Source organism: Cynocephalus volans, chromosome 4 (genome assembly GCF_027409185.1).
Source record: "Cynocephalus volans isolate mCynVol1 chromosome 4, mCynVol1.pri, whole genome shotgun sequence".
In the NCBI taxonomy this organism is placed as follows: domain Eukaryota; kingdom Metazoa; phylum Chordata; class Mammalia; order Dermoptera; family Cynocephalidae; genus Cynocephalus; species Cynocephalus volans.
Genome location: NC_084463.1, coordinates 5,380,957 through 5,401,901, shown reverse-complemented (window position 1 = coordinate 5,401,901; position 20,945 = coordinate 5,380,957). Strand labels below are relative to the sequence as shown.

At 35.9% G+C, this 20,945-nt stretch overlaps 1 protein-coding gene across 1 annotated transcript in view; it reads right to left on the bottom strand.

Moving 5' to 3' along the window:
• The window catches only part of RDX (radixin), a 57,238-nt gene extending 41,177 nt beyond the window's left edge, over nt 1-16,061 (bottom strand). The window contains exons 1-2 of the mRNA XM_063093300.1: nt 15,885-16,061; nt 3,294-3,369 (exon numbers count right to left, since the gene is read on the bottom strand). Of these exons, the coding sequence (XP_062949370.1) occupies nt 3,294-3,305 (12 nt within the window). The 5' untranslated portion in view covers nt 3,306-3,369; nt 15,885-16,061. The remainder of the gene's footprint in view (nt 1-3,293; nt 3,370-15,884) is intronic.
• Nucleotides 16,062-20,945: the final 4,884 nt, after the last annotated feature.

Genomic DNA, 20,945 nt, shown 5'->3' with positions numbered 1-20,945 from the left:
TGCAACAAACAATCTTAATATTTTCAAACAGTGTTTCTTCCTTTCCCATTCTTAAGCTTTTGATTTATTTTTTCTATACAACAGGTTTTCCTGTTCAATGCTGAATATGAGCAGTGATAGTGCATATCTTTTAGCTTGTTCCTGATTTTAAAGGGAATGTTTCCACCCTTAACATATTAAGAACAACTTCTGCTGTAGATTTTCTTCTACACCTAGCTTAAGAGGTATGGGTTTGTATTTTTAAAATCACGAATATTTGCTCAATTTTAGCAACTACTCATCTGACTTTTTTTATCCTTTAAACTAATCATGTGGTAGGGCAAATGCTGCTTGTTGTTTGACCACCAAATTCTATTAGAACTATAGTGGGGCATATGGCTGCTGAGCTACAGTACATTTCTCAAGTTCTCTTAGAATTAGCTATGGCTGTGTGACTAAACTCTCACCAACAGAACATGAGCATTAGACATGTAGATCACTTCTGAGCCTAAGCATAAAATAGTGGGCACACTTCCCTATGTTTTCTCCTCCCCTCCTGCTGGCTGGAACCCAGACATAGCAGTAATGCACCTTCAAATACAGAGACTCTAATAATGCCCTAGGCCAGAGGCTGTCAAATCTCTTAGACTAAGTATCCATTTACACTCTTAAAAATTACTAAGCCCCCAAAAAGTTTTCATTTATATGGGTTATATCTATAAGTACTTACCACATTAGAAATTAAAGCTGACAAAATTTTTAAATGCTTATTAACTTATTTAAATATAATAAATCTATTGCATATTAACATAAATAACATTGTAAAAAATTAAAATCTTACCTATAAATATAATGTTTAATAAAAAACACCATAAGGCTGCTTTTAAAGCCTTTTCGTTTGGGGCCGAGCCCGTGGCGCACTCGGGAGAGTGCAGCGCTGGGATAGGAATGGCTGGTGCACTCACTGGCTGAGTGCTGGTCACGAAAAAGACAAAAAAAAAACCCTTTTCATTTGATCCTAATAGTAATTCCTTGAGGCAAACAAAGCACTTAATTACCAAATCAACTTACAATTAAAAAAAGTAGGCTTACAGAAGTTGTGACTGGACCAAGGTTACAATTCTTCTAAGTACTAACTGGGCCAAGAGGATCGATGTAAAATGTGGAGACCAAGTTAAATTTCTCAAAGCTTTATGTTTTGAAAAAACAGACTTTCTTTTCTTTTCTTCAACTAGGGTGGGCTGGGGGAGAAGGATGGCTATATTCTCAACTAAAAAGTTTAAGGAAAAAAAATCATTGACTATTAACATTAATAAAGCATTTTTCATGGAATTTTTAATGCAATAACAACACACACAATTAGTATCCCATTATATATACAATTTTGACCTTAAGGAACAATAAAGAAATGTTTTTACTCAATTATACTGGCAAAGAGTTTTCCAAAGGAGTTGTAAACTTCTGGAAATACATTAGAGTTACAGTTGCTCCACATCCTTATCTACACTTAATATTATCAATGTTTAACTTTAGCCATTCTAGTTAGTATAAAGTGGTATCTCACTGTTGTTTTAATTTGTATTTCCCTGATAACTGAAAGCATTGAGAATCTTTTCATGTGTTTATTGGCTATTAATATAGCTTCTTTTCTAAAGTATCTGTTAAAATTTTTTGCCCATTTTTTAAAAACTGAGTTCTCTTATTATTAAACTGTAAAAAGAACTTTATATTGCACGTATTTTCTCCCACTTTGCCTTGCCTTGCTGTTTTCTTACTATCTTTCACAGAGCAAGAGTTTTTAATTTTGATGAAGTCCAATGTTTTCTTTAATGGTTCAACCTTTCTGTATAACACCTAAGAAATTTTTGCCTATCCCAAAGCTGCAAAAATTCTTTTGTTTTCTTCTAGATGTTTTACAGTTTAGGTTTTTGCATTCAGGTCTGTGATCCATTTAGAGTTAATGGTTCTATAAAATGTGAGCCAAGAATCAATGTTCATGTTTTTCTGTATGGATAACACCATTTATTTAAAATAATTAAATTTCCTCCTTGAATTGTGTGACATCATTGTTGAAAATCTAATGAAAACCCAAGTGTGCAGGTGTATTTCTGTTCCACTGATCCTATTATCTATCCTTTCACCAGTACCACAATGTCTTATTTTTGTAGCTTGAAAATAAGTCTTGAAATCCAGGACTGTAAGTTTTTCCACTTTTTTTTTTTTTTTTTTTAAATTGCTTTAGTTATTCCAAATAAACTTTGGTAATTCCATATATATTTTAGATCATTTTGATGCTGTTAAAAATACTGTTACTTCATCTTTCAAACTTTGCTGCTAAAAAAGATCATTGACTTTTTGAAATTATAACCTTGTGTCTTGACAATCTTGCTAAATTCAGTTATCAATTCTAGTAGTTGCTTTATAGATTCATGAAGTTTTCTACATAAACTATCATGTCATCTGCAAATAGAACATTTTACTTCTTGCTTTCTGATCTTCATGCCTTTTATTTTTATTCTTCTCTCCCTCCCACAATGCACTTTGCTCCTGCTAAGTCTTTTAAAAAGTCATTCCAAAGTGATATCCATACCAGAAAATTCCAATAACTATAACCAATAATTTTCTTTAAAAATATAATTGGCCAAAAGAGACACAATTTAAAAAAACATCCCATTTTATTAGATGAAGAAAAGAGTCCTTACCCTAAGACAAAAGGAATAAACCTGAGTCAAGAAGAGCCATATAATTATAAAATTAAGTAAAATGATCACAGGTATACTCTTAAATAAAATAATCTAAGACTACGTAATATCAGTATTGGTATCACTAGCATCAAAGCTAGAATTATAAGAAAATAAACAATGCATGGGTCCTCCTGACTTCTCATTATTTCCTCTGGTTTAACCATTTACTGAGCACTGAATGTGTACAAGATTCTTCTAATCCTCACCATACTCCTTTGAGTAAGAAACTGATTATATCCCCATTTTATAGAAGAGGAAATTAAGAACTGCACAGATTCAGCTAAATTAACAAAGGTCACCCAGATTAACTGGAAGAGTCAGGATAAGAAGACAGTTTGACCCCAGAACCCATGATTTTCAACCTTATCTGCAATGTTATCCATACACCTCGTCTTCACTGCCCACATAGTACTATGCACTAGCCACATCAATCGAAAACAAATAACAGTAATAGCAGTCCCTTTTTCTTCCAACAACTCTACCACAATATTTTGCCTTGCTCCAAAAAGAAATTAATGTTAATGATATCTTCTTAAGTAAGCAGTGTCAAAAGTAATTAAATTCACTTACTGGTTTCGGCATTTTCCTTCTCTTTTTTCTACCTTCTTTAAAAAATCTTCACTTCTATGTATTCTGTTGTCACTTTCTGTTAAAGAAAAAGAAAGCACAATTTACCTTTATAAGATTTTTATTTTAACTCTAATTTGTATAGAATAAGATAATAATTAAAACATTTTAAAATGTGGGTTTAAAGTAACATGGAGTTCTCAGTTTATTCTAATTTTCAGTGTCTTCTACTAGCATTTTACACTTCCTTAAAAGACCGAAATCTGAGATTTAAAATACCACACATCTCAAATAATATAATACAAAGCTTACTGATCTACTAGAAGTTTTAATTTAATTACAGATAACACACAGCAAGGAAACATGACTGCTAAGAGCCCAAATGCTGCCTCTCTCTGAGTCAGGTTCATTCCTCTACCCAGCCTGGTAGAAAAAGGTACTGTAAACGTGAGGACAGGTGGATTCAGACTCTAGAGAGTTAAGCTCAAGAATACTTTTCAACCTTTTTTCTGCACTGCCAAAGACAAAAGGAAATTCTGATTAATGTAATCTACAAAAAGATAAATAACAAAAAATATATTTTGTCTTCTTGAAAGTTTGAAAATCTAAGCAGAGAAAAATATATGAGTAGCTTATTCACCTAAGGTATATAAAACAGCCATTGCTCTGCACACTAATAACTACCATGCTACACACCTGGAAGCTACCGGACTTCACTGAAATGTAGAATTGCCCTTAAGACCAAGGATTACCTCAACCGTAACATGGCCAAAACACTTAAATCCCTACCCCATAGCCAAATCTGCTTTTCTTCAAGGTCGAGTGATTTACACATTTTTAGAAAGTTATTTTCTCATGATTTTTATATTTCTACTATATCTGAAGTTATGACCCTCTTTTCATCCTAATACTGTTAATTTCTATCTAAATCAGTTTTCAGTTTTGTTGACTTTCTGTTTCTTTTATTTTTCCCTTTTGTTTATTTCTGTCACATTCCTCATTAGTTTTCTCTTTGCTAGTAGCTTTGTCTTTACTCTGTGGCTTATTTTCTAATCCCTAAGGTTGAAAGTTTACCTCAGTAATTTCCAATCTTTTTTCCTTACTAATTCATGCATTAGGGTCATTAACTAAATGTCTAAGTATAAGGCAACTCCAAATATAAAGTGATCTGCCTAATTTTCCAGTGAGAATATTTAAAAATATTTATCATTTGAATATATAAAATAATCAAATGTGTATTTATAACATTTATCAGTGTACTTAAGTGTTAAAAACACATGATCTATAAAATACTGATTCAGAAACACTGCCTCATCTCATATTTCACTGAACAAGTTTATGCAAACTTCTCACACATATACAAAGGTATTTCAAAAAGTTCATGGAAAAATATAATTAAAAAAATACAAATCTTTCATGAATTTTTTGAAGACCCCTCGTACGAGACAAAGTGCCTATATCAAAACCTTGGCCACTTTTTGAATCTTTTCCTTTAAAAAATAATTTATCCAGGTTTTCAATTTTAGAGTTACTTCTCTATAGAAAATGATCTTTCAAGCAAAATACTCCATACTCAAGTTTCAGCCTTAATAAGGGAGTTCCACTGACATGTAAGAATAAATATACCATAGGCCAAGATATATAAAAGCACACAAGTTTTCAATATCTCCTGCAAGTCTAACTGATCTTTATGCACTGTGAAGAAGTGGAGGGCCTAACAAAAGCCTTCACAAATATTGTAAATTTTAAATGGAGTCTCTAAAAACTGTATATTTCCAGATCAATGTTCTCTCAAAAATTAAGTCAGTCTTCTTCCCTCTATTTTATTTCAGTTAATTTTAAATTATCTGAGAGAAATAACGAGGCACTATCTCCTTCTTTACCAATTGAACATAAAGTGATTTCTTAGCATCTTGTATTTATAAAATATTTCATAGATGTATGTTCTTATCCTTTATTTTCTACTAACAAAAAACTGGAGAAGCAAAGAAGAAGGTCACATTATGGCTACTTTATAGTTGAGGAAACAAGGCCCAGTCTTAAAAGTGGCTGGTCCTAAGTCACATTGGTAATAAATGGCCAAGCTACAAGTCTTTTGACACTGATCATCCAGAGCTCTACCACATACCAGTCTGTCTTCCTCTTTTTGATATTAAAAAGATGCCAAATAGTTTTATTTGTGGAAATATATCCAAAGGAAATATGAACAAACGTATATAATGGTACAACCACAAAGATTCTAATTATAGTGCTATTTATAGTCAAGTGAATCATGATACATCTATAAGCTCCGCTAGATCACAATACAGCCAACCAAAATATTATAAAAATATATTAAATGACATAGGAAAGTACTGACAAACCACTAAGAAAAAGTCAGGTTTTAAAACCACAAATAGTATATAATCACATTTCTTTTTTAAAAGTATGAATGAAGAGATCAGAATTATACTCCAAAATAGTAAGAGACTCTTAGAATGAATCTGTGAATTTCTAAAATGAAAATGTAGAACTTTTGTAATAAGAAAAACTAATTTCTTAAAATGAAAGGTCAAAATTTTCAAAGTAAATAAAATGGATCTATAACTTCACAATACCATTTAATAAAATCTAAGTAGGTTAATCTTTTTTCAAAAAGAGAGTTTAAAAAAACAATTTTAGTTTTGAAGGAATAATATAACATGACTAAGGACGATATGTAAGTTATGATGAAAACAGATAAATATACTTTATCTTAAATCTCTACCAAGGTAGAATAAAAGAAATATCAAAATAAAAATAACAATAGAAAAATATTCAACAGCCAAAATAAAGTTGCTACGCAAAATAAAGAAATGATTAAATACATAAACATATCACTCAGATTCCACTCAGTAAACAGATAAATGAAAACCTTTTCACTAAATCTTAGGAAAAAAAAAAAAAAAAAGGCATAATTGTGCTACTGATTAAAACTAAAAATTGAAATGGCTTTAATGTATTATTGATTAATATCCTCATTAAGCTAGCAAAATAAGTATTAATTATACATGCCAATCACGTTGATAAGACTAAGTTGGTAGACACGTAGATAAGTATTGCTTGTAGCACCATAAATTGGCTCCATGTTTCTAGAAAGTAAGTTGCCAACGTGTAACAAAAGCTACAGACCTTTTTTGAACAGGAAATTCTGCTCCTGGAATAAATCCCCAAGGAAATAAATATAAAAGAAAGTAATCTGTACCAAGATAATCTCAGCAGCCCTCTTTATAATACCCAATGATTAAAATCACAAAGTAATGTTGAAACTATGTGATGACACGATGGAATATTGTTTTGTTTTGCTTTTTATATTAAGATGAACCGCATCAACATTTACATACAGTTAAGTGGAAAGGCAGAATGTAAAGCTAACCATGTATCTCAACTATGTAAAAACACAGGTATTGTTACAAAGGATATTTGGATATACAAAAACTAAGCACTTAATGAGGGCAACCTAACCTGTGTTTCCCAGGTTGCAATTGCCATATTGGCTCAATAAATCCTGTGCTTTGTATGTTCCGCCTCAGTTTCTTTAAAGTCAACATAGTTTATAAATGTAAGAATTCTACCTTAAAATTTTTAGGATAAACCTAAGTTTTTAAGCCAACTTAGTGATTACTGAAAAATACTTATATCAAGATAATATTATTCAACCTCAGTGGTACATTTCTAGTCCTTCTACAAATGATTATTTTTAACTGAAACTGGCATCTGTTAGTAGCAGAATCAACAATTTCATAAAATGTCACATGAAAAGCCAAGAGAGCTAGATACTTAGATACCTCTCCTAGGGTTCCAACTCTAATTTGAAACTAATTTTTCCTTTATGTGTTTTCCTTTCTTTTTTTTTTTTAAAAAAAGGGTAATATAAATCACCTAAACCATTGCACATCAAAGATGTATTTTTGTATATCAAATACTTGTATATTTCCCCCCTTTCCTCATCATAATAAATATTGAGAAAAATTTTACTCCTTCCTCTCTACTCTTAATTTTCTTAATTTAATTTGTAAGCCTTTTAATTTAAATTTAATTAATTTTCTTAATTTTCTTCCCACTTTTAAATTTCTTAAAGTGGTCTTACTCTCCCCCTCTTTTCCATACTGACTCCCCCAGATGCAATGAAGTGCAATCATGGCAGCAATACACCCAGCAAGTATTCTTAAGAGATGCTGCCGGCATACACATCTCCCATTTCCAGAAAATTATCCATATAAAGATGTATTCAAATACAATGCCACATATTAGAGACAGAAAATTCACATAAAACATTTCTACTTTGTCTTTAAACTCTAAGGGTAACCCTAAAACAGCCCCCGCTTTCCCTCATACAATGGAAAATTAACATCATGTTTAACACACCGAGCTCTGTTAAGTCAGTGGCACAAGACTCCCACCTATCAGGTGGTAAAACAGGTGTTTTAAGTCTAGTCCACACTGGTCCTACCCTGAAGCTTCAATAAATCATACCAGGCTGCCTATTTTTGCTTTTAAGATATTTTTTTTCTGAAGCTTAATTGTAATTCTGCTCTGCCTTTTGAGACTCAGAAGTGACCTCTGAACACAACTATGGTCTCTACATAGACTAAAAGATTCCAAAAGAACTCTTCTGCCAATTAAATGGGGGATTGGAAAGCAGTACAACAAAGAGGACAAATCAAACTAATAAGGAAACACTGACAGTCAAATCAAAGCAACAACATTTACAAAAGAAGCTCTTAATCATTTTTTTTCCCTGCGTGGGCCCCTCTATGAAGCCTATGAACCCCCTCCTAGAAAAGTATTTTAAATGCACAAAATACATAAAATGACAAAATAAATCAATTGTACTGGAATACAATTATCAAAATATAAAAAACACAAATTTATGATATGGTTATATATTTGCCTTTTTATTAATGCTTTATATAACAGAATCTACTAGTGGATATAATAACTTGTGAGAAATGATGAGTATAATGTCATTTTGAGGCAACTTTAACGTATTATGAAAACATCTACAATTTCTACTGGAAACAGTCTTTGGTACTGCAAATGCTACTGTTGCTTACATTCATAATGGAAGAGAATGTGTAAAGATGTAACTTTTTTCCCCATCCAAGTTCCCAGATCACCAAGTGTAAAAATCTCTAATACACAAAGAACTATGTTTATGCTTATGATATTTTTAGCTCAGTATTAATACTGAATTTAACAGCAATAAAAAATGCACTTTTACCTGTATGATGCCGTGTGATTCCCAGTCAAAACAAAGAGGACAAGAATTTTTAGCTCCCTTGTACAAGTAAAGAAATAAGGCCAAAAGCAAGGAGAAGGGGTAGTGACTGGAGGGAACATTTGTAGAATGCTCACTCAAAACACACTGCACCTATGTTACCTCACCCTTACAATAACTGACCTCCCTCCTCCTACCCAACATAGGTATTACAATCCTTCGTTCTTCTAAGAAATTAAGATTCAAATAAATGACTTACCCAAAGCCATGGCACTTGTTAACAAAGCCAGAAGTCCTTCTAAATCCTATTCCTGTGCTCTTTTGACTACCCTATTCTGCTTTTCTCAGATACCATTCTAGACAATCTCATCACAATTAATAGGGCTTTTTAAGAAAAAGGCTGGTAAAGTTCTGTCCTCTATTGTTATCAAGCCAAAAGACTACACCTCTAAAGGTGTTGTAAGTGAACATCAATAACTCATACGACCATCTCTGTAAATGAATTTCCTGTAAGGGTGCTACGCAGTTTGAAATAAAATATTAAATATTTGTTCATGAACAACTAATTTCTGTTTTAAGGATATTTTCAAGGGAATGAAATAGTCAACATTTTTGACCAATATATAAATGTTACTGAAAATGCAAAGCAACTTCCTAAAATTTAAATATAAAGCAAAACTGCAATATTAAAAACAAAGTTTTACATTAAATTTAGGATATCTTCTAAAAGAGTTTTTTTCAATTTAAAAGAAAAACATCTGTATTGTTCCTAAGGTGAACAGAAAAACAAGTAATATAAATATAATTTGCAATTACTTGTGGGGCTTTAAAAACTAACGCCACCTTAAGTGACATTACAAGCGGCGCCATTATGGGCCCACAAGGGCATATTAATGTGGCAGCCTAAGATGGCGCCGGGAGGACATAGGGTGGGGGTGTCTGCGGGAATCTTGCCTTAGCCCTTATTGGCCAAATACGCACTTCCGCACTCGAGGCTGCAATAACTAGGCATTGAGACAGGATGCATGCTCCCTTGACCTTTAGGCTGATAAGATTATGTAAAAAACTCCCTTCCCTATTTGCCTTTAAAAGCAAGTGCTTGTGTGATAATAAACGGAACTGCTGGACAGAACCCCCGCCGCGTCTGAGTGTCCTTTAACCGGGCTGTTTTTGGGGCTGGCGGTGTGCTCACCTCTCTTCACGGCTCTCTTCCCCCATCTCCTTCCAAAGGGGACAGGAGGGAAAGGGGAATCCTGGGCCGTTCACTCGCCCACTGAAAGCGACGAGGCTAGGGCTGTTCCGGTCGGCCGGCGGCAGACCCGACAATTGTTAATTTTAAATGCTAAAAGGTAAGAAAGCTAAATCCAGTCCAACGTCTTCATTTTACATTTAAGAAGACATTATAATTCATATAATAAACATTTTAAAATGGAACAACAAAGATAGGTTCATGAAAACCACCTACATAGCAAGAAAGTAGCAAAGACTCAAATTTATCTGAGAAGTTCTCACAAATAATTCTACACTTTATATGTTTCAAAACACCAGACATTACAGTAGCTTATTATTTTCAAAACAGAACAAAATCAATACGCTTCTCAAATAATTTAAAATTAAACAGTATTCTCTCACACAGTCAATAAGGCTATATAGCAATTCTATTCATTAATTTTCTAGATATTTAATCCTCCTTTTCAGAAATTGGAACAGTGCCTGCTTCACAGTTGGGCTTCATATGTTTGTTGATTCTGTTGGTGAATTAAGTTTATACATAACACTCATTTTAATTTTTTTATTGATTATTGTCAGTGCATTATTTTCCTCTCATTTTGAATGTTGTAAAATGACCAAGCTAATAAGCAACACTACAAAAAGACAGCAAACATGAACTTGGAAAAAAGCTACTCACAACTAGGTTTCACAAATTTAGGCCTTTATCATCTCTGGCCAAAACTGTTTTAATAATCTCATTTAATTTAACAATCAAATTAAATTTAAAAGCCAGTTTGACACATTTAATGATAACTAATTATCATGTTGCTTGTTGATTAGATGTAAGGAGTAAGGTTTCTAGTATATACTCATATATTAACTTTGCTTAACAACCAAACTAAGTTTGTATAGTTTTTCTAAGCCTAGAATCCATAAACAGCCTAAATATCAAGAGTCCTCATGATGGCTAACAAATTTAATCCATTCCACACCCTTAAAAGCCAAAGGGTTCTAGAATCAATTAACATGAGATTTCACATGTCTCCATTTTGCCTTTTATGAAAGGTCCCTATATTGCACTCATGTGCCCACATTCTACCGTGTAATAGACAGGATTTTTAGTTACAAACACACCTACTCTGGTTAACTTACTGAAAGATTATCAGTTAATTTACAGAACAAGAAAATTTAAAAAAAAAAAAAAAAAGGAGGAAGCAAGAAATATCCAGAACTCATATCACAGAAGATTTGCTTAGAACACTGCTGCACTGAATATAATTCCAGTTGATACACACACTGCAACAGCACTTAATACACTTTATGATATACAATGTGGCACTTCTATCTTCCCATTAGAGGCTTTGTAAGCCACACAGTCTCGATTACAATTACTCCGGTGTTGTAGCAGGAAAGCAGCCACAGATAACGTGTAAACAAATGAGCTATGATGTTTTCAAATAAAACTTTACAAAAACAAGCAGTAGCCTGGATTTAGCCCATGAGCCATAGTTTAAGTATTTTAACAGGATTTAATTTAACTAAATTTGGTACTCATGTGTTCATGCTAAACTATGTATGACTGTGTGTTACAGATCAATCTTGGATCTGGTTTTGGGCAGGGCTAAGAAAGAACCCAAGACATTTGGTATATGAATAAGAAAAACAATCTAGTGGTTATAGAGTTAGAAGAAAGGGCAATTCCACTACCCTGGTTAGGTCTAGAATGTGCCTCAATCCTGGCCAACAAGACTGAGAAGACATCTGCTGGGAGGCTTCTACAAAAGAGAAAGTCCCTCTTATTCCTTTGGATATTGCTGTGTCTGGATGGGATGCTAGTCCTCACAGCAGCCAAATGTGGACAAGAGGAAAGCAGTGTCAGTAGGAAGCTAATGGGGAAGGCCACAGTGCAGAGAGATGGAGAGAGTAGGTCCTTGATGTCATTACTGAGCCATCCTTGAGCCTCTGGTCTTCATTATGTAAGATTTTAAATTTCCTCACTGTTTAAGCCAGTTTGAGAATTTTCTGTTATTTGAAGTCAAAGCATCTTAAATGACATAAGGGCTCAAAAAAAGATTGCTCACTTCACTAATTCACTTGCAGCCACTCCTATTTAACTTCAACTTTTCACAAATTAAAAAAAAAAAAAAACATTTAAGGTCCTGAAAGCCCATAGAGATTACCTACAATTCATAAAAAAAAACTGTATCAATCACTGACCCTGAAGTTTGTAACTTTACAAATTCTATAACCTCAAAGAAAATAATAAACAATGCAGTACCTCCTTTTTTGATACTGTATCTAAAACATTCTTTCAACAGGATTTTTTCTCTAAATCAGGGGTTGGCAAACTTTTTCTGTATAGGGCCAGACAGTGAATATTTTAAGTTTTGTGGGCCATACGAACCCTACCATTATAGTTCAAAAGCAGACACGGTGGATACATAAACCAGTGGGCATATAGGTGTTCCAAAAGAGCTTTATTTACAAAATAGCCAAGCAGGCTGGATTTGGCCCACAGGCCATTGTTTGCTGTCCCCTGCTCTTTGTTAACAGCAAAGAGAATCTTTCTCAAACAAACTTCACTAAAACTCAAAAATAGCTTCTTATTTCAAATGTATATAAATTCTGTAGAAAAGTAACCATCATTTCTTGATCGTTAGATCACCTGACTTAATACACATACCTTAGAATTATACTGATAATACACTACCAATAGTACAGTAGGAAAAAAGTACAAAACTTACTCATATTCAAATTTGTAATATATACCTATTAAATAAAATTAAATATTTTAAATCAATGAATTGGCAAGGATTTCTATACATAATAACTATTCAATTAAAAAAAAAAAAAAGCCCTATATAACCCCTAACTTGGATGAATCCATCTCTTTCAGGAAGCTGACACTACAGTTCACTATCAAATGAAATGAAAAAATAAAGTGAATCATATAGACCATTATTCCTTTCCAAATAGTTCCCAGATAAAAAGATGCACATGTTATATGGACATTTCATGAACCCAAGGCATAAACCCTTTGTTTTAAAGGATGCCATCTTTCACTGTCAATCACACACCTTACTCTAGAAAGAAAACAAAAAGAGAACTTCACCTTCAATCATTAATGAAGAAAATTTGCATATGTACATATAAACAAACACTTTGAGAAGTAGTATAAGAAATTCTACTATGTGATTTCATTCAAATGATGAAAATCCAAGAAATATGATTTACTCAATGTTCAACACAAGTAATAAACACCATTTCAGTGTTTGTTACAATATAACCTTATTTTAACAGACTTTAAAAATCACAAATAAGGGGTATAAAGTATATGTTTATATTTACATAAGTGTTGCCATTTTCTATATAAAAGGAATTGCTAACAGCTGTTATCTATGAAAAACAACTGGGAAAGGGTTACCGGGGTCTGGGGAGTGAGGTGGAATTTTACCTTTCTCTTTACATCTTCCTGGGTTTTTATCTTTACCATAAAATATATTATAGTACTTTAATAGTTTTAAAAATGGTTTAAAATATACATTCAATATAAATATTAAGCAATATACCAGGAACATAAATGAATAGGAAAGTTGGGATTTCTCTAAAATAGGCTAGAAATTGAAGAAGTCTCTGGGGTCAAACTGGACACCTTTTCCACTAAAGAAGTGAGCATACCCCAGCAGAAGTCAGGAAAGTTCCCAGAACAGCCTTAGCCCATCAGTAACACCATAAAACTTAAAATAACCTTGTAAGGGTGAAGTCCATAGCAATGCAATACAACTCCACAAAATTCTGTATCCCAGAGGTAGTGTCAGGGTAGTTAAGTAGTGCCCACTAGCTCTTGGTCTGCAGACGGTCCAAGCCATCCAAGTCATATACAAAAGTAACTTCGCTGACTTTCCAGATTCACAGCAGTAACATGAAATTATATTAGCTATACCCTACAGATATTCTCCACCAGCACAGCTCAGTCTTCATAATCTTAATAAGACATATTTTTTAGGCTTTGGACTATAGGAAATAATGGTTAAGATTTGTTCTCATTTTTAAATGGCATAAGTAAAAATGCATCAAATTAAAAATGGATGAAAAACAAGACTCCCACCGTCATTCAATATTTCAGACTCTATTAGATCATACATAGTAGATTATACTAAAAGATTGAGAACTGAAGGTAAAATAAAAATATATTAAGAATTTTATTTCAACAGCCTGCCGAAAATAAAATACATCCAACTCTGCTCTTGGGAATGGTGAAGCAATAAACAAAAAACAACCCTTGTTCTCAATCCCTTAGACTACTCAGAGATAGCAAGAGAGGAAAAGAACAGTAAAGTCTGTCATTTCTTACCATCAAAGGGAAAAAAAATAATCAATTTAATCTCCAGTTAAGTAATCACAACTTCCAAAAGAAAGGACAGACCCAAAATATTTTCCTCACACCGAAATTAATTACATCTATTCTACAATTATTTGTGAGCCTCTCCTATATGCTCTTCCATGTATGAGGATACAGGAGTGAACAAAACAATGTATATGATTCACAAGAGAAAGAATTTAACATTTTTAAATGCCATAATCAAATTCTGTCTCAATTAAAGAAAACTGTAAAGAATTCCAATGTCTATCTATTCATTCCTTACTAATAATATATCAACTGTTTACTAAATTCCATATGTAAAAAAGTGATTAAGCAAAGAAACAAAGTCAGTGTAATCCTTTTTACAGCATACACAGCTTCATTAGGAATGTTCTACATTTTGTCACATTTGAGGTAAATTATTATTCTTCTCTGAAAAATAAAGCACACTGGTGAAAGCAAAGAAATCCTGAAAATTAAAAAATTGCAATCCTGAATATTAGTCTCTCTTCTCAAATCTAATGATGCTGTTTTGGCAAATGTTAAGCCATTATTTGTCCAGCAAAATGAACTGGGCGATTGATTGTTGGTTCTGCGCTCCGTCATATAAGAGTACTTAGTGTCCTAAAAAATGTATGCTCCGTAAACAACACATTGCAATGTCTACGTCAAAGTACTCGTTTACCAAATAAACCCTTACTATCTTAGGCTTTTACATTTACATCATGCCAGTCTTAGTGCCACAGGACTGCCATCGAGCCCCTCACTAACATGTCTTCTGCAAAATCTCGACTGTCTTTTAAAACGTTTTTGATGAAGCTGACTTTTAACATATTTCCAACCTCATTAATAATCACTCTTGAAGAAGAAAAAAAAAAAAAACCAAAAACTGGGAGTGTTTAAAGAAATATATCTGTATAGCAACTGATCTGTTTTATTTAAACTGAAATAACGTACCGCCCCCTTTCAAAGTTGGCCTTCAGTTTAGGACCTTTTAAAGGAAGGAGGGACTGTAACATACTGAGCTTGTCAGGTAGGGTCAGAGACACTAAACTGGGAGGCCTCAGGGGCCCCAGAAAGTTAAAGGGCTCCGCGGGCGCCCGCGGCAGCAGGAGGTAGAGCGGCGACGGCAGCGGCCACCGCGGCCTGGGCCTCGCGCGTGCGGGCGGCGGGAGCGGCTGGCGCCCCAAACCCTGTAATGCAACATCCCTTTTGCCACTAGGGCGGAACGCGCGCTCTCTAGTAATTCATCACCCTTACTTTCAAACTGGAGGCCGGCGGAGAAGTTCTAATAAACGTCTTCGCTGCACTGCCGGAGAGAATTCTACCTACAATTAATATCTGTATATTCAAACTACCCTGGGGACGTGCCAGCCCGAGCCCGGGACCCAGTCCAGGCGGCGGGAAACGATCGTCCCTAGAAGCGTGGGGGATCCGAGGCCGACGCCGAAGGCTAACGCCGCACCCCGCGGGGACGAGAACCGCGCGGCTGCGGGTCCACTTCGGCCTGGACAGGAACGTTCGGGCCGCGGCCCCCTCACTACTCGTGCCGGGCCTCGCGGCTCTCGCGGCTCTCGCCGGCCGCGAGAGCGGCCTAGCTGGCCGGGCCGTTACAACGGCGCCCTCTCGGCCCGCTGGGCGCGAACTGAGGCGCGCCAGGCCCTAGCGGCGGCGCTGCCCCCGGGGGGACGCGGGTCCCGCAACTTCTCGCCGCCACCTCAGCCTCTCCGGCAGAGCCGGGGAGCGGCAAGTGGGGGAAGGGAGGACTCCGGCGGCTTACCCCGACAGCTAGCGGCTCCCGCCCGCCCGGCGTGTGGCTGGGGCGCTGCGCGGCGGCGCCGGGCGTCGCGGCTGCGGCAGGAAGGGAGAGGCGGTGGTGCGAGCGCTGGGCCGACGGAAAGGAGAGGCCGCCGCCGCCGCCACCACCGCAGACAGCTCCGCAATATGGCCGCCCGGCGCCTCCTCGGGGGGAAAGGCGGGGCTGCCCCGCGCCCCCCGCCTCCCCCTGCCGGCCGCCCGGCCGGCCTCGCGCCGCGGCCCGAGCGCCAACCCTGCCGCCGCTGCCGCCGCCGCAAAGGCCGCCCGCGCCCCGCCCCGCCTAGCGGGCTCGCAGCCGCAGGCCTCGCGCTGGGCGTCGCCGGGGGTCGCGGTCCCGGGCCGGGAAGGCCGAGGTCCAAGGCTGGGACCCGGCAGCCCCGAGGGAGATGGGGCGAGCGCGCAGGAGGGGCAAGTGCGTCCTGAGAGGGCTGGGCTGGAGCGCAGCCTACTGCTGTGAAGAGAAGCGGAGCCGCCCAGCCCAAAGCTCGGAGTTCGCCCGCCGCCTCCCCCACGAGTGGAAACTTGAAACTCCCGCTGGTGCCAGCACACTCACGGAGGGCGTCTCCATCGCCCCCGAGGAGGAATTTTCCTTCCCACAGCGAATCGAGCGTGCTACCAGGCGGTGCGGCTTGAAAATCCTGGACTAGGAGAGAGAAATGGGCCTACTGGAGAGGAATTTGTATGTGTTGCAAGAAAGAACGTTTACATTATTTTGGCAGGTTTTAATCAACCAGAAAAACTTGCTTTTTTCAGGGGCAGTTTTTAAACTTTTAAAAATTTTAATCCACCAAAACCGCAATAGATATGACCCCAACTGGGAGTGCAAATTTTAATCCAAGCAAGGATATGTGATTTTTTTTTTTCCCACCGACATTCTTTGGCAGTAGAAGGAGTAAATTAAGACGACAAAGTTGGAAGTAGGGACCCAAAGAGCAGCCAAACCTAAATTATTCTAGATTTGGAGAAAGTTAGGCCTTCGATTATAGTCTGACTCTAGCCCAGTCACTTTACTGAGTGGCTGGAACTGGAGAGAGAGCTCCTGACTTCTGCACCAGTGTTCTGTCATCTACAGCATGCTGCCTCCCCTCGGTATTTTCCGCTGGAATTCAAACAGCAAAACTTGCTATGATTATACAAATAGCAAGTGCACAGTCAGATTAGCCCACCTTGCCCTGTTTGCAATGCTTTATTTAGTTTACCTTTTGTGAGCGAACTTTAGATTTAGACAAAAACCATGAGTGTATTTAACGTGTATAGGACAAATAATTCATATCCTTCCTCTCTTAGCATTTGCCTTCCCTCAGTAGCTTTTCCAGAAATCTCTCCAGATTGCTTTCACTAAGCTTCCTCTTCAGTGAGTTTCCACCATTGCCCTTTGAGACCTCTCTCAACAATTAAACGCCCCAAGAGACTTAAGGGTTAAACTTAAAAGCCTTTAGGTTGCAAATTCCTTAAGGATGGGAACCAGGTGTGTGCTCTGTAACCAAACAGGTTCTTAGAGACCACCAAAAGGTTACACTCTGAACCTTCTCCCCAGGGTGCAAGAATTATCCAGGTAATTGTTCAGCCATCCAGGTCAGGTTGCATGCATAAAGATAGTCAAAGTCAAATTCCTAAATAATATACTAACCAAACAAAAGTATTTAACACACCTTTGCAACTGAAAATGAAGGGTTCACTATTGTTGGTCATGTGCCAGGCACTGTTATGAAATGCTTTTGCATGACTATCTCTTTTAATAATTACAGCATCTCTCTGTTAGGAGTAAATACTCCTCTTGACTTTTTTTTTTTTTTTTTTTATACCAATGAATAAGAAAGCCACCAAAGGGTTAGGTAATTTGGCCGATGTAACATAGTTAGTAAGGGGCAGAGCTATGACCAAATCCAAATACATAGTAGACTTGTAAGCCTTAATTTTATTTTATATTCTGCAACAGCAAACAGACCAGCAATTGAAACATTTCAGTTGGCTATCATACTCATATTACTAAATATTTGAGTAAAAGATAATATTCAAGGCTGGTGAGATAAAAAGGGTACTCTCAGACATTGGGAATGGGAGTGGAAACAACCTCTTTAGGAAGCAATTTGGCATTGTGATTCAGCCTGTAAGAATGTTCGTAACTCTTGGAACCCATTTGGGATTTTTTCTGAAGAAAATAATCTGAAATTGAGCAAAAGCTTTATTCATAAACTCCACATCGCAATATTATTTATAAGATGCAAAAATAAAATATATGAACACTGTCTAAAAATTTTCTACATCTACTCTGTAGCATTTTAGGTAAAAATTTAAATGTTTATGTAATGTATATAACAACATGACAAGTTTTTATGGTATTAAGTGAGGGGTAAAAACAAATTATGCAACTGTCCATACAGTATTATCATAGCTATGTTTAAAAAAAAAAAAATGAAGTGTTAGAGAAAAGAAAGATTGAAACCCATAGTTTGGTATTCTTTTTTCTTTATTCCATTCTTCATTCTTTTCTATATTACTTTTGTAGCATTAAAAAAAACAAAAAAAAAAACAAGTTGAGTTTTACTACAATATGGGTCCACAGTAACAGAAAAGCAGCAAAGACACTCTTTCCTAAAAATTGTGGTGAACTGATCTGACAGAATTTTATGGTCAGGGGTCAGGTTTACTGTTGATCATTGATCGCAAATGTAATCTACACGCACAAATACTCGCACCCCATTGTTTTCTTTTGTTCCTTACATCAAATAAAAGTACTTCAAAAAGCTCATGGAAAGATTCCTATTATCTTTTAATTCTATTTTTCCATGAACTTTTGATGTACCCTCATATATGTGCATTTAAATGAAAGATTGAAGATTTAATCGAAAATTGTTTCTCATTTTTATTTCAACACTTCAGATTTCGAGGGGGGAAATCACACATATTTGCTAAAACTAATTTTTTTCAGAAAAAAAATCTGATAGTAGATAATCAGTAGTTAAAATAATTTTTTTTAATGCCCGTAATATGCTTAAAAATAAAATACTCAAACCTAGTCTGTTGCTATGTCTTCTCTACAGGGTACTTCAAAAAGTTCGTTGAAAAATAAAATTAAAAGATAATACAAATCTTTCTATGAACTTTTTGAAGTACCCTCATACTTCACCACAATATATTGGCTAATTCTGAATTCTATAATTTCAATGATAGTTACAAAGCACTTGTCTCACTAGCACATATTAAAAAGCACTTCTTGAAAATGAAAATTCACTTTTGCAAGAATGGTTTATAAATGAAGGTTGATTTTTTGTTTGTTTGTTTTTGTCTTTGTTTGTTTGTTTTTAAATCTAGAAAAAACAATGAGTTGCAGGCCCCTTGCTAGTTTGAATAAGACTTGGTTCCTGGCCTCTGGTTCAGTGATGGGAAAGATGAACAAACAATGCTGTGCAATATGAGCGATAATAAAGATAGACACGTAGTGTCAAGGGAGACAGAAGAGGGCAACTAGAGGCCTAGAGAAGAGAACACCAAGTGGAGGAAGGGAGAGTGAAGGGATGAGTAGAAAGAAGTTCCCTAAGAGGAGAAGCAAAGGAAAGGCAACCAGCTTTGGGGAGTGAGTAGCAAGATGGGGTTGATGTTTGGATATAAGGATGTTTACAACCCAGAGGTTTCAGAAAGGTAAGTTGAGATCCATTTGGGAAATGCAGAATTTGTCCTTCATCCTTGAGGAAATAGTAATCCATCTATAAGGGGTATTAAGAAGAAAAATAATGTGATCTTGTTTATATTTTAGTAAGGAAAGTGGCAGCCATGTGGAGTGCCTGGTTTAGTGACAGCGAGAATGGATGGTGAGATCACCAGGGACACCTCACAGAGACAGTTTTGCTATAAAGGCTCATGCAAAAGAGGATAGGGTCTCAACATGGAAGATTGTGAAAATAAGAAGAAATATCTGTTAAAAGATTTGGCGATAGGCTTTAAGGAGTAAGAGAACAGGAGATGTGTAAATGATTTCAGGGTTTCAAGTGGGTACCGTTAAGGTAAATGTGTAACAGAAGTAGAACTGAGAGATCAAGTTAATTAGGTTGGGAACATGCTGAATTTTAAGTGTCTATGGGCAATCTACAGACAAATGTATAATCAATAACTGGAAACATATGAACTATAAGAACCATGGCAAATGAGGCATACAATACATACTTGTTAAATAAATAAACATAGATAACATGCTAAAATAGGCTCTTCATTTCCAAGAATTTTTTTGGAAAATATAGTTTTGTACAAGCCAAGTATTTTACAACAGTATTAGATATTAAATTAATCTAAAATGTTGTAATGTACTAAAATGTTTTTCCATCAAAAAATGTATTCGCTATTTTTAAAGAGCTATAACAATGCAAAATCACAAGTATTTTTAAAAAGCCTGTACATAGAAATGCAAGAGAATTTTTATTACAAACCATATTTCATACTATTAACATTATCTCGCATATTTAATTAGGTACATATTCACAATGTTTTCACCAATACAATAGTCCTCAGTAAAAACAGACAAAGTAAATAAAACTATCTTATTGCTTACTTTGTATGCCTAGTAAGCCATACAAATTTAATTGCTGATATAAGCTATAAAATTTCAGTGCAGTCAATAGAGGTTTGATGGCTAATGCACCTAAACTACCAGTTAGGAAACCACAAGTCTACTCCTACCTTTATTCTCCCCCTATCTAAGATTAAATTACAAAAGTAGATAATTCATAATGTGTTTATAGATATGAGCATATTAGTCTTCCACAAAGACAAAGTAAAATTACTACTTCATCCTCTCTGCTTGTATAATAAAGCCAATTTAGTTTGTGATAAACGGCAATAAAATTTTAGAGGTAAGTAATAAACAGAGTGAAAGGAGTCTAAAGGAATGAATCTATAACCTTGGCTTTATTCCCACTTCCTACCAACAAGTTACTAAGTGACCTTGAAAGATCTAATGGACTATTCTGTAACCTACTTGCAACAGTGTTAAAAAGGGGGAATGTTACACCTACCGTGCCTTTCCCGC